General features: G+C 33.7%; 1 protein-coding gene across 1 annotated transcript in view; it reads right to left on the bottom strand.

Moving 5' to 3' along the window:
* Nucleotides 1-15,579, bottom strand: part of PAPPA2 (pappalysin 2) — a 363,317-nt gene that overhangs the window by 105,267 nt on the left and 242,471 nt on the right. The window contains exons 14-16 of the mRNA XM_003767459.3: nucleotides 10,178-10,349; nucleotides 4,206-4,383; nucleotides 3,004-3,217 (exon numbers count right to left, since the gene is read on the bottom strand). Of these exons, the coding sequence (XP_003767507.1) occupies nucleotides 3,004-3,217; nucleotides 4,206-4,383; nucleotides 10,178-10,349 (564 nt within the window). The remainder of the gene's footprint in view (nucleotides 1-3,003; nucleotides 3,218-4,205; nucleotides 4,384-10,177; nucleotides 10,350-15,579) is intronic.

Raw genomic sequence — 15,579 nt, 5'->3', positions numbered from 1 at the left:
TTTGTGGCATAAGAATATTACATGATAAAAGTATCTAAAACAAAAATACAACATTATGTGTAATATGGAAATACTAGAACCATTTGCAATAAACCTAGTATTCTTGCTTTGGGAAAATTTACATTTTCCCTAATGTAGTTTGACATGGTTCTAGAGATAGTAACAATAACAATGAAACGAGAGATAAATTAAATCCAAAAAGATAGGTAATAAATAAAAAAAAAATATATTGCTGTTTGCTGATGAAATGATGGTTTACTCAGAAAATCCTAGGAAATCAACAAAGAAAGTAATTTCCAAAATTTAATAACTTCATATAGTATGAAGTTGCTAAAGAAATGCAATAAGTGTTTCTATAGATAGTGATTACAACTTCTAGGAGGAAAAGAATCAAACAGGACGCACTATTCAGAATAAAATATCTAAGTGTCAATCTACTAAAACAAACTTAATATATGAAGGAATACAATTACAAACTATCTTTCAAGGAAACAAAGAACAATTTAAATAACTGAATAAATATTTAGTGCTCATGGCTAGGCCATGCCAATGTAATAAAAATGACAATCTCTCCAAAATTAATTACAGATTTAGTGCTACATAAAACTACATAAAAAGAGGATACTTTCATTGAACTAGACAAAATAATCATAAAATTCTTCTGGAGAAAAAGAAAAATCTACAATATGAAGGGAAGCAATAGGGGGTAAAAAGGACTAAATTGGGAATAACACTTGCAGACCTTAAGTTATAAAATAAATTTGTTATCAAGACTATTTGCTGAAAGTTTTTTTAATCAATGTAATAGACTAGAAGAAAAAAAATTGAAAAATAACTTAGTGTTTAATAAAGTCAGTAACTTAGTGTTTAAGAAACCTGAAAACATAAATTACCTAGCAGAAAAACAAAAACAAAAACTCCCTATTGACAAGAATTTGAGACTGCTGGAAAGTAGTTTGGCAGAAATCACCACCATCTTAGAACACATGCCAGAATACTCTCAAAATGAATACATGCTTTGAATATTAAAGACATGCCATAAACAAAATACAAGGGAACCATAGCATTTGCTTTTAACTGCTATGATGAAGGGATAAATCTTTGATAAATAATTAATAAAGACAGTCACAAAAATGAAATAGTTTTGATTTTATGAAATTTAAAAATTCCTACATGAATGGAATTAGCATTTAGGATAAGAAGGGAGATGATTGACTTTGTATCTGTTAACTAAGATTGATAAGCAGCCAACAACAATGTTTTAAAAGCCATTCCCCAATATATAATCAATGGAAGTATGGGAGTAGGGAGGGAGGAAAGCAGATCTCAAAAGAAGCTCAAACTATTAATAGCCATGTTTAAAAAATAATAATAATGGCAGCATGGGGTTAGTGATACAGAGCTTGTGACAAAGCCAACAAAACCTGGATTCAAAAATCACCTCTGATTCACAATGGCTGTATGACCCTGAACAAATCACTACTAAGTATTCTAAGTATAAATAACTTCTAAATATTCTAGACAACTTCTGAGATTATATGCTATAGAGAAGTGTGAACCTACACTGATAGAAGTTTTTTTTTTTTTTCTTTACAGAGTTTCTGTTATCAATAACATGCATTCCCTGGTCCCTAGTCTCTGTGAAAGAACATTGTATATTAATATTCAAGTAAGAGATAAGATGAAATTTTACTTAAAACCCAATCAATTGTAAAAGTTGTCAAAAGAGAGAGACTTTCAATGTTCAAGAGTATAGAGAGACAAGAAGACCAATGCATTCTTAGTGGGGCTATACATTGGTCCATCCATTCTGGAAAACAATTTGGCATTATATTTAGGAAAATGACCAAAATGTCTACAGTGTTTGACCCAAAAATTCCATTGCCAGACATATGTACCAAGGAAATAATTTACAAAAACAAAAAGAAAGGCTTCAAATGCAACAAAATATTCACAGCATCAGTTGTTTTTTTTTTTTTTTTTTTTTTTTTTTTTTTTTTTTTAGTAGCAATCAGAAATAAAATCAATAGTCATCAATTTGGGCAATGATAAAACCAAACATGGTGTGTAAAAATAATGGAATATTAATTACTCCACTGGAAGAAATGATGACTATGATGAAGGCAGAGAAGCATTTGAAATATATATTAATTGATTGAAAGTGAAGTAAAACGAACAAGGGAAACAATATGTAAGACAAAATGTAAGGGAGCAAAAGGAAAAAAAAAAAAGCAAAACTGGGAAACTCTAAAGTCCAAGTTTAGAAGTTTAGTCTCAAAGAAGGCACCTTCCACTAATTCTTTGCAGAGGTGATGGACTATGGGTATGGTTCACTACATATATATATATATATATATATATATATATATATATATATATATATAATATTATATTTTATGTGTATTTTATGAATTTTTCCTCTTTTTTATTATTTGTTATAAGAAATGGTTCTCTAGAAAAAGGAAAGAATGTAGGAAAATGTAGGTGATGTAAAAATAAAAATGTCTCAATAAACTATATTTTTAATTTATATATTATCATCTGGTATTGTGAGTACCATATAAATGTGAGCTATTACAATTAAACCAACATGATGCATATAGGTATATACAAAGAGGAATATTTATTTAAATATGATTATTCATCATTCTGCCATTACTTGAATATATCAGATATATTCATATGTATATCCATATTCATGTCCATATCTATGTATTCATACTGTTCTCATCTGTTCAAGATGATCTCCTTAATAGACAGGGATATATAAAGATATACACACATATATGTACACTAATACATTATTTATACATATATATGTATATTTGATAGATATGAATCATCTTGAACAAATGAGAACAATTACAAATTTAAGAGATGGAAAAATAATCTTTGAAAGTCTCATTAGTCTCTTCTAAAACTGTGGTTTAAAATTTTATGAATGGAAACACGAGATTAAAATATGAAGATTAAAAACAATTGTGGATAACAAGGGTGACTTACCTTTTGGGCTTGCTTTCTGTACTTTCTGCCACATAGTACCCAGGTTCACATTGGTATCGGCAGATGGACCCCACATCATGATTTCCTTGGAGGCAGCGAGGCAGTAGCAGTTTGGCATTAGCTATGACTGGAGGAACATCACATTCTAATTTGCAATATGCTTCTGGGAGAGACCAGAGCCCATCCTCAAGACAGGTCAACCACTGGTTCATTCCTAACTCCAGGAAACATAAAAGAGAGAAACTCAGCTAGAAAGATGGGGGAGGGGTGGGGTGGGAGAAACCCATAGTGATTAGAAGATCAACCTGGGGAATGACAGTAATCTCTTTGGAACAAGTAACAATGGAAGGGACAACCAAGTCCAATAAGATTCCTCCAAGGATTCTAGTCCACAAAAAAAACCGAAGGAAACCTAAATTTTAGGATCCTCCTTAAAGGCATAATTAGGTGAGGCTTCAAATATATAGCTGCAGGGCACTAAAATATAGAGATGTTTGCATCATTTGAACTCTTTCAAAGACCCCAAATAACTGAGTTATAACAGCAAAACACTTATTTTGTGAGAATAATTAGTTGAAATAAGAAATTATCAGCTGACATACTTCCACTACTACTAGGGGAACTTTTCTTCATCTTGCTCAAACTGTGCTCACCCATCCTCTATTTCCACTTAATTGCATGGGTTTTTAAAAGATGATCTGAAGGCATGTCTCATGCTTTCCCCAAACACAGAAATTGCTGATTTTAGCACTGAATTTACTAATTTACACTACTGCATTTTTACATAATGCAAATTTAGTCTTATTACAGATAGAGCACCAATTTTAATTTTAATTATGAGATAAGGATTAACTGTGTGAGAGAGAGATTCATTGGGTCAACTCTCCTATACTTTCTCCAGTTTTAAATAATTGTGAAGTGATTGGCTAAAACATGAAAAGAAATTAAGATTCCCAATTGATTCTGACTTTAAAGAAATAAAAGAGGATAGAACCTTCTCACTAATGGGGATCTAAAACACTATCAATCAGAGAAAAGTAAGTGAGAGTATAGCAGGGACTTGGAAGCAAGGAAGAGGAAGAAAATAGAAAATGGTGGCAGAGAATGGGGAATGGTATAACAAGGGAATAAAATGAATGGAATTTCTGAGTCTGAAATTCCAAGATGAGCATATGCTTATATGAATTCCAAATTGATGATACCTTGAAGTTTGGCTGGTGAGATACAGGAGAAAGAACAACGTTTCTGAAAGTTAGTTCCTTCCAAGCAGGAGAATCTGGCGTAGTATACATGTGACTGGTCAGGAACACCACAATCAAGGGGCACACAACTGATAGCTTGGTTCCAGTGTCCAGAGGAACATGTGAGCACAATCTCCTTCTAAACATAGAAAATTTAAAAAGACAATCAGAACAATCTACAAGGTTGGTAAAAGTCTAAGACAAGGAGTCTTGGATTCTCTGCCCCAAATGGCAAATATTAATAAAGCTATATTAACACAGGCTCTAGATTTTCATTGATAGAACCACAAGTCAGTGATTTGACCAATTATAGAAGTCATGTAAAGGTGGCAGAGTAAAAATGGTATTATACTTGTATTTTCTCACAGACCTAGTATTAAAAAAAAAAATCCTCAGAATCCTAGGGTCTGTATTCCAACTATATTCTGATCAGAGTAAAGTATTATGGAACTATCACATCTTTGGTAATAGACACAAAATTTCTCTCCAAGTAATCTCAAGTCCGACAGTGCCTTTTTAAGGCTTCCACAACATAACTTGAGTCATAAGGAGATTGAAATCCATGAAAACTTTTACCTAACCAGCCTAGCCATTTGTCTCCCATATTTACTATAGATAAGACTTTATATTTGTGACTACTAAATTTATAATTGAATTTTATTTAATGATCTTTTGATCTTAAGAGCTTTCAGAATTCCTTTTCAGCCATCATTCATCAACAAGCAAAAATTAAATAGAACCTGCTTTTAAAGAGCTTGCATTCTCTTTGGGGCATACAATATGTTCACAGAGCAGTAAATTCAGGACATATGTACACAATATATATGCATATGCATATATGTAATGTGTGTATACATGCATATATATTCATATATACATATGTGTATATATACATACACATACATGCCTATATACATGCCCATGCAGAAAGGTATATAGATAGATAATAGAGAGACAGATAGATATACACAATGGAAGAGGGAGTAAGTTTTCACCACTTTTTAATCAGAAAAAAAAAGCCTTTTGAAAAAGATCCTATTTGAGCTAATCTTTTGAGAAAGTAAGGAATTCCAAGAGGTGGAGGTAAGGTGAAAGACATAAGGGATAACCTATTTAAAATCATGTTGGCAACAGATGAAATGTTATTTATGGGGAATAGAAAATGGTTTCTTTGACTGGAATGTATAATCTGTTAGGAGGAATAATATGGAATTTATATTGAAAGACAGAATAAAGCCAGATTGTAAAGAGCTTTAAATATCCAAGAAAAGAATAAGTGTGTTATATTAGAAGCAAGCCAAACCAACAAGCAATTATTAAGCACCTAGTTTCTTGAGCAAGGGAGTAACATGATCAAGCCATCGATTAGAGCCAACTAGTAACACAATGGATAGAGTACTTGCCTACAGTCAGGAACATGAGTTCAAATTCATCCTCAAACATTTACTAGCTATGTGAACCAGGACAAGTCACTTAATTTTTGTTTGCCTCAATTTCTTCAATTATAAAAGGGAAATAATAGCAGTACCTACTTTATAGGGTTATTTTGAGGATCTTATGAGGTAATATTTATGAAAAGTTCTTAAGCACAGTTCTTAGGTGTAAGGACTTATTCCTTTATTCTTCCCTCTAAGCCCAAGGACAGATTTTTGGTCATTTATTAGAGATGTCTATCCACATTAATACTGATTAATTTGAATGACTATTCTTTTTGTTTCATCATTTCACACCATCTTTGAAGACAGGGGAATTTTCAAATTCTTACTATAAAATTATTAATCACAAAATCTCAGCTATCACTTTTACTCTCCCTTCCTTCACAAGAAAAGCCCTGGAGAAAATACTTAATAGTCACAAAGATAAGAGACTGTTATTGACACCATCTTTCAAATAATAATAATTTTTAAAAAAATAATAGTTTCAGGGTCATAAGTGTATTGACCAGCAAAAGTCTTCATAATCCCTCTCTCCCATGCTTATTTATAGCCAAGGATGATTCATTGTATTAACAATTTTTTTTCAATCTGATTCTATAGAGTTATAATTCAAGGGTAGTTAGATATGTTTTCAGAGAAAAACATTCCTATCACCTTCTGATCATTGGCTGAACCCTCCCTAGAAATATTTAAACTTTGTAAGCCAATGAACGACAGGTCAACTGGAGAATACCTGCAGATGACAAAGGTTGCACCACCATTTTTGGTCTGTGGCTTTCAGTCTGAAAGGCTCTGACCTATTATCACATTGATAAACACCATTACTATTTCTGGGACATTTCTTCCCTTACACTTAGAAGTCTGTTTCAAACTCTAATTATTGCATTTCTATTTTAAGAATATCTGTTAAGACCTCTCTGTGGTGATTAGATGATCATTCACCTTGTTCAACTCTGTTCAACTTTTTTTTTTTTCTCGAGTTTCTTAAGATGCTTTAATAGACATATAACATTTTCAATTTCTTTCTTTTTTCTTTTTTTTCTTTTTTTAGCTTCAGTCACTACTCAAGACATAAGTTGTTCTATTCTTCTTTCCAATTTCTTTTCAATGGCTTTTTGTTCTGCCCTATTTTGTTTTTTCTTTCTTTCTTCTCTATGTAACTATTTGTCTTTTCTGTATTGGATTTAAATGGGTAAATATTCATTCATCATACACTATATACAAGACATTATGCCAGGGGGCATGGAGAATTGAAAAATTAATTAAATGTAGCCCTTACTTTCAAAGAGCTTACCATATTATAAGGAAGGTGAGATGTACACACAAGTAATTATTCTGCAAGGCCCAATATGTTAAATATAATCAAACAGCTACTAGCATTCAAAGGAGGGGTCATTTTAATTTTAAATATCATGCAGATATTCATGATAATATTATGGACTAGATCTTTATTAAGGACCATGCTTTAAACACAACCATTCTGATTCTCATTGATTATTCAACTATAGATCTCAAGCCAACTTCCATTTGATCATTGTTTGGGCCCTGATTGACTTAGAGAGTGAATGTAAATAACAATTGTTTGTGTTTTATATATGTATGTGTGTGTGTGCATATATATATATATATATATATATATATATATATATATATATATATATATATATATATAGTGTGTGTGTCTGTATGTCTGCATGTTTGTATGTATATATCTGGCCGTTAGACCCAGATGGCTCCAGAGGAATAAATGAGGCTGGTAACTTTGCACAGTCCTCCCTCACTTCAATACAATTCACTCATATGTTATGGCATCATCTCCTTAATGTCATGGTCCTCTTCAAGAACAAAGGACAAACAACAACAAAACATCACTAATAGTATATTAATATTGAGGTTATAATTAAACAACAAATTCATAATAACCTATATTTAAATCATCATTCTTATGGTAATAATATTAAATTCATTATATTCAATTCTCACTATTTTGAGGTGAGAGGAGTTTAGACCTATGACTTCATTGGCAGAGGGAAATTGCAATATAGAAACTTCCTTTGTAAGTGAAAATTACTGGTTCCTTTGTAATTTATAGTCTTGGCAGTTTGTCTGGGATATTGAGTGACTGCTCTATGATCATACACCTAGAATAAGTCAGAGGTAAGACATATATAAATGTCAGCTAATATTATGCTACATTGCCTCTCCATTCTTATACAGTAGAAATGTCATTTATATTCAGAAGGAGAAACTCTAAAGTAAAAAAAAAATTTTTTTTCTTCTCTATATCTAGTTCTGCCAGTGTAACTCAACCTTCATTTAAGTCAGGACTAGGCAGAGGATAGCAGAAGAAAGTTTTCACCTTTCTGCTTTGTTTTATTGACAGAATCACAGAATAATGTTTTTAGATGATATGTATTTCTATCCAGGATGTCCTGAAGTACTAAACTCCCAAGTTCTGCATGGCCCATAAATTGCTGGATATCCCCTCCTGGAAGTCTTAATAGGCCACCCAGCTCAACAAATCAAAATTGGGTCTCATCACATTTCTCTCAATCTAATATTATTCCAAGTTTCCTCTTTTTCTCTTAAGTGTGCTACTATCGTTCCAATCAGTCAAAATTACAACCTCAGATTCATTCCTGACTCCTCTCCTTCTTTACCCCTTCTATTCAATCAATTGTTGTCTTGCCAATTCTATGTCCATAACATCATTCACATATCCCTTCCTTCCTTCCACAACTGGGGTCACACAGCTAGGAAGTATTAAATGTCTGAGGCCAAATTTGAACTCAGGTCCTCCTGACTTCAGGGCTTGTGCTCTACCCACTACACCAACTAGCTGTCCCCACATACTCTTTTCAAAGATAGAGTCTGAACCCTACTTCAGACCCTACTTTGAACTATACAATAGCTTTTGATTTGGTTTCCCTGAGTCCAGGATCTCCCCTTACCAGTCTATCTTCCCCAAAACTAATTAATCATTACTCTCAAAACAAAGACTTGACTATAACACATGTCTTTCCAAAAATAAATATTCAGTGATATGGGCAGCTAGATGGCACAGTATAGAGTACCAGCCCTAGAGTCAAGAGAATCTGAGTTCAAATCCTGCCTCAGAGACTTAATGCTTCCCAGATGTATGACATTGGATAAGTTACTTAACCCCAATTATCTAGCCAATATAGACATATATATATATATTCAGTCATTTCGTATTGCTTCTAAAATAAAAATTCAAATTCTGCCTGAAATTTAATGTCTTCCATAATATGATTCTCTCCTTTAGAAGTTCTCTGTCGTACATTTCACAATAATATTGTGAACATCCCAAAGTAGAACTTTAAAAGGGAATTTGGGGTCATTCATTTTAGTTAAAAAAAACCTAAACTTCCAATATTTCAGAAACTGAGTGGAGCTTACTAGAAGTAGCAAGTCTAAGGGGGGGAAATCCTTCCCATTGTCCCTGATCCAAGAGAATGAAAGAAAGACAGAATGGATAGAAGGGAAACATGTGGTATCTGCTTCCCAAGAGGCAAAGGCTACATCCTTTGTGATTACAGATGGGGAAAGTAAAATAAAGCATAAGACCTCTATCCTGCTCCTCAGCACTCATTGGTGTTAACATTAATGTTACAAGAGATTAGATTTGTTCTGCCTGGCCCCATAGTTTGGGTATTAGGGCCAAATATTGGAAGATATACAAAGGCAAACTTAGACTTGATGTAAGTAAAAATGTCTAAACAGTGAAAACTATCTCAAAGTAGGAGACAGTGGGTCCCCCTTCACTTACTGGAAAGGTCATTTCAACCCTTAATATCTCATAATATCTCTAGTATGTGTGATCACTGATTTGAGGGTTGAGAATGCTTTCTTTTGACATAATATGATGGGGTTCATTGTACATAGTAGCCACTCAAATTGTTGAATGGATGATTATTTGTAGAAAGATTATTGAAATTTGTGAAATTTAATCAAAGAGTGAGAATGAGCCAAGCAACCTCTTCCTAAACCAGTGTATTTGAGGCTTCTCATGAGTGATGAGAAAGATGGGGAATGGATGATTTCTTCTTTTTTAAGACTTTTTGAAAAGGGGTATTAAACTTCAGAATAGCTATTTGTAATCTAACCTTTGGCATATCCAACTACTTTTGTATCGTCTTCTCCAAAACAAACTAGGATGGTCCTGACTTCAGACAATAAAACTTAAGCAATGGGAATATGCCAAGCATTCCTACTATAGCATAGACCTGGCAAGGAATTTACAGTTTATTCAAACTGCAAAATCTCTTATCTCAGAGCCACAGATGGTGTATGTACCACCTTGCCATCTTTAAAGCCAAGACCTTTTTTGTTAAGGTCCTTATATGCTCCTTTATAGGAATTTTTTTAAATCTCATAATGAAAATCAACAAAATGAAAAGCTTCCAGCATCCAGAAATTAATCCTGTGGTCATGTTGACTCTGTGGGTCTCTCTAACCAAACACCATCTGACTTACCTGCATGGACTTTAGTCTCTTTCCACTGCTAGTCTGGAGAATGTATCCTCTTTGACAGATGACAGCACATTTCATGTGTCCTGGGCTGCTGGATGTACAATTCACCACATCTGCATGGTCAAGTCGCAGTGGCTCACAGCTGCCCTGTTCTCCACAAAGCTGATGGGGATAGCTAAAGAGGAGAAGGAAACAGATAAACCTTAATATTGAGTTATTACCTAGTAATAAGAGTAAATTGATTTACCTACTGATAAGAGTAAGGTCTTCCCAGCTGTATCTTTTTGATTCTCTCCAACCAAGAGTAGAAAAATGCCCTGCTTGAATAAAGATTGCATTAAGAACCCTACATTATACTCAATGTATTTATCGGGGATCATGTTCATTAAACTATTGTTGAAATTCTCAATTAATAGTAAATGAGGTTAAATTGTTCCAAAATGAAACAAAAGTTCCCAGTTGCTAATCTAGGGATAAAGACATTGACATTAGCAAGGAAATGTGTGAACAAAGGATCTATTGTAAAGGTCAGAAAGAATCCCCATGTTTTTCCACAATCCTCAGTGTCATCACTTCTTATATCACAGTAGTTTTTAATTGTATATCAAAACTTGTTCAGCCTTTCCCCAATTGATGAGTATTCCCATAATTTCCAGTTCTTTGGAGAAACCCAAAAGAAGACATTTTAATTAATATTCTTCAGGAAGGAAGAGCGCTTCCTGAAGGTTTTCTAAATCAGGTACAATCTCAACTGTATTTTTTTATAGACTTAAACAACATTTTTTTTTTAACACAGATGTTTCATCAGTCAGGGAATTTTCAAGAGAGCTTAAAGCCCTTTTGCAAGAATAAAATGAACCCTAAACCAATGTTTCTATAGTTTCCCTTGGTGAGAGCATTAGCCAAAGAGATTTTGAAAAAGATCTTCACATTTTACATGGATCTTTCATATCAGAAGTAAATATCAATTAATTGATAATGATCACTGATTATTATTATTTGTAGACCTAGGCAACCAGTGTTAACATTGGCCAAGTCAAGACATCACTCTTTCAAGCACCAAAATTGGCAGGAATGAGCCTAGGGATTATAGTGTCATGGTGTAATTGGAATGAGTAGCCACCATAATTATGAAGTAAAGAAGGTAACAACATGTACATAATAATGAACAAACAAGATATATGTTGGATAAATTAGAAATAACCAATAGAAAGAAAGCAATATCTTTGGGGAGATCAGGAAAGATTTCTTATAGGTCTTAGAGGTTTTAAAAGGGATTTGAAGGAAGCCAAAAAACTGAGTTAAGGAAATGAATAATTTCATTCCTGGGTAACAGGCAGTGAAAATGCACAGAATTGTAGAATGTCTTGTGCAAGGAACTGCAAGAAGACCATTGTCAGGATAAAGTACTCACACCTTAAAGATGGAACAGCCATTAATTTCAATAAGAGCTTAATAAATGTCTATTTTGGGGGACAGCTAGGTGGGGCAGTGAATAGAGCAGGAGGATCTGAGTTGAAATCTGGCTTCAGACACTTAACACTTCCTAGCCGTGTGACTCTGGGCAAGTCACTTAACCCCAATTGCCTTAGTAAAAAAAAAAAAAAAAAAAAAAAATCTATTTTCTTACTGCTAAAATATTTGGAGATGCTAGATAACCAATTTAATGTCACTGAAGATGCAGAGCATAGTTACTTTAGGTTCCTAACATCCTCTTAGAGGTAGATAAAGAAGGTCTCTAACTTTGGGCAAAATTACTGACAAAAATTAGCAAGAATTACTACAGAACAGTGTGATAAAAGGTGCAGTATCTATGGAACACAAGAAGCACCCTACACTGCTCCAGGTGATCAAGGGAATTTGAGATGATCAATTAAGATTATAACAACTATGCTTAAACAACAAAATCTACACTTCCCATGCTCATAACAGATTCAGTCAATCAAGAAGATTTTGTAATGCCAGAGAAACTGAGGTAAGATAGAGATTAGAGAGTTATAATAATTTATTTGAAATGGAGAGATTGTGCTGGGGGCATGCTGCCCCAAGGCTGATGTCCAAAGCATCCAGGAATTCATCCATCCTCACACTGATGTGAGTTCTCAATGACATATATATGCAGGTGGCTCAGCTACAAGGATAGAGCAAGGCAAAGGGGAATCAGAGCACTGAATAGCTGGAATAGCTGACTATCAATCTGGTTCTGACAGGTGGGGGGAGGCATGGGACATTCTGATAAATCGGGATTACAGAATGGGGAGAGGCACCCAACATTCTGATGATGTCTAAAATAGGTCTTTCTCTTTATCTGGATCATCATGATTAGGAGGGAGGAGTGGTGTTGCAGGATTAAACAGAACAATTAGGAACTAAAGCAGAACAATTCAGGACAATTAGGAAACTGAGGCAGGACAATAAAAGGGAAGATTGGCACAACGGTTTAGGCAGAAAAGTGAACAAAGATTTGTCAGAGACTAAAAAAAATTGACTTCATAGGTCCTCCAGCAGACCACTCAGGTGAAGCTCAGGAGGAACAAAAAGAGACTAGAACAGCTGGACTTCACCAAAGAAGCCCAGGACTTCCAAATAGAAGTCAAATAGACTGGCTATTTGTCAGACCATTGTTCCACATCATTCCTCTTTGAAGAGCAGCTGGGCTCATTTCCAGAGGTCAAGGATATTGTTTTGGAAAATAGCCCCAAAGAAGCTGTGATCTTTTGCTACATAAAGAAAAATCAAGAAGAAAAATCAGCTGTTGTCTTTCTGAAAATGAGACCAATCAGAAAAGGTGCAGGGAAATTAGAATGGAAGTAGAACCAAGTACTGTCTCAAGTGACCTTCCTGAATGTTTTGTCTAAATTTGTAGGAGGTTCTTCTACAATAGAAATGGTAATGACTGAAGCTTTGCTAAACAACAATGAGATAACAATTATAATCCAGTCATTTGATGAGAAAACTATGTGGGTGAGGTCTATTCCCCCATAGCCTATACTCTTGTGACCTGAGTAAGAATACCTATCTATATCCAGGTAAGCTTAAATCTCCTCACAGAAATCATAAGTGACTGAGAATAATGGACACAACCTACTTGATATGAATTAACCACACTAATCTTTTCAGAGTTTCTTAATCGATTATGACCAACTCCAAACTGTGCTGAATACTTTTGGGGTACTTTAAGTAACAAGATTATATTAATGACCTAGAAACTGTGATAGTGGATAGAATTCAGGAAAATCAGAAGTCAAATCTATCTTCAGCCGCTTATTGTTTATATTACTCTTCATGTAATGCTGGAGAAACTGAGCAAGATAGTGATTAGAGAACAATTTAATAATTTATTTAAAAGGGAGAGATTTACTAGGACCAAATGGATCCATGGTTTGGTCCCAGGGCTGAATGGGACTATTGTCTCTAAGAATCCATCTGTGAATGTCAGATACAAGATTCTTTTATAGGGTAACAAGAACAATGACATAATTGGGAAGGTACCTGGATGGGGATGTCCTAATGGGGAAAGGCAACTAGGATGACATAATGGGAGGTACTGGAGAGGCTCCTGATATTCTAATGATGTCTAAAATGGATAAAGACCTTTATCCCATCAAACATTAAGAGGGAATAAGTATAGCCTAAGGTCTAAGATATAAGACTTTTATCCTATCAAACATTAAGAGGGAATGGTTATAACCTGAGGTAGAGTAACTAAATAGGACAATTAGGGAAACTGGGTCAGAACATTAAAAGAGAAGTGTGGCATAGCATTCATTTAATCTCTTTCTGCTTCAGTTTTCTCCTCTGCAAAGTTGGGGTGATAAAAGCAATTACCTCATAGGATCTTTGTAATAGATGAAAATACATGCAAATACTTTACTAATTAGTTTTTTTTTTTTTTTTTTATATATACTACTAAAACACTTGGGGATGCTGGATAATATATGTGTTGCCACCGAGAATACAGCTGATATTTATATTAGGTTCCCAGCAATCTCATATATAGGTAAAGAAAGTCTCTAATTTTGGCAAAGGTTGCCAAAAATTAATGCAGAACAATAGGATCAAAGGTACAGTACCTATGATGTACACAAAGCACACCAAGCTAACTCAAGTGGTCAAGAGAATTTGAGATGAGATTACAATGTTGAATAAATGCCATCCATCATTAGTAAAGTATTCCTTCTGACAAATTTCAAAATTGTATAAGATGCCTTGAAAGCTGTTATATCAAAGATAACATTATTCAGTGACCCTCTAGTCATTAATAATAGAAAATTAAGACATCAGCAGGGAAAGATGTTATTCTTTATTTCCATCCACCTCCAGTACTTGACATGGAGAAGATTTAATAGAGAGTCAAGATGGAAGATGGATTCCCTAAACTAGTGAGGTTTTCCATATACTCGATATGGAAAAGACAGTTTGTGAATTGTTTCAAGTTCCAGGAGACTGAAGAAACTCATGAATGAGATCTATGATCACTTAAAATATTTTGCTTTAACTGCTTATTTAGAAACATCAGGTGGATGAAGAATTCTTATTACCCAGCCTATTTTATATAATTGGATAGAGAACTTATGGTACTCATCCTTCAATTTTTACACATGGTTACATTCATATGGCTATATATGTCTATAAACAGGCATACATATATTTATATTCTATATAGACAAAATTTTGATAGATATAAGAAATGAACAATGAATTGGGTTCAGGGTCAAAAAGAACAATGTGGTGATTAATACTGGGAAATTATACAATTATTTTAATAATTCTAAGATCCTCCCACAAAAGAAGGCACATTTATTTATCCATAGTCTTTTTGTAATGTTGTCTATGACTTCAAGATATAGTACAATCTAGTCTCTCAAGAATGTGATTGTGGATCACAAAAAAACAGCATAGAAGGACATGACAGACAAGATCAGAAGGCAGCACATTACAAATGGGAGATTACAAGTCATGCAAAGGGTATTATCAAAGGATAGGATATCAATAAGATAGATATCAAAGGATAGATAAATAGATATAGATAGACCAATAGACAGATGGATGCATAGACAGACAGAACAACAGGTAGGTAGATAGATAGATAGATAGATAGATGATAGAAAAATAGACAGACAGACAGAAAGACAAACAGGAAGATAGATAGATAGACATATAAATAGATAAACAGGAAGATAGATAGATAGATAGATAGACAGACATGAAGCTAGATATAGAAAGATAATAGGTAGATGATAGGTGTTAGATAAGTATATGATAGAAAGAGACAGAAAGAAAAATAATACATAGATGATAGATGTTAGATATATGATAGAGACAGTTATATAGATAACAGAGATAAATAGTGATAGATAGATGATAGATAATTCATAGATAATAGATAAATAGTAGATCCATAT

The sequence above is a fragment of the Sarcophilus harrisii genome, chromosome 4, assembly GCF_902635505.1.
Source record: "Sarcophilus harrisii chromosome 4, mSarHar1.11, whole genome shotgun sequence".
Lineage (NCBI taxonomy): Eukaryota > Metazoa > Chordata > Mammalia > Dasyuromorphia > Dasyuridae > Sarcophilus > Sarcophilus harrisii.
Note: the sequence above shows the minus strand (reverse complement) of the source record. Positions and strands in the feature narration are given on the sequence as shown.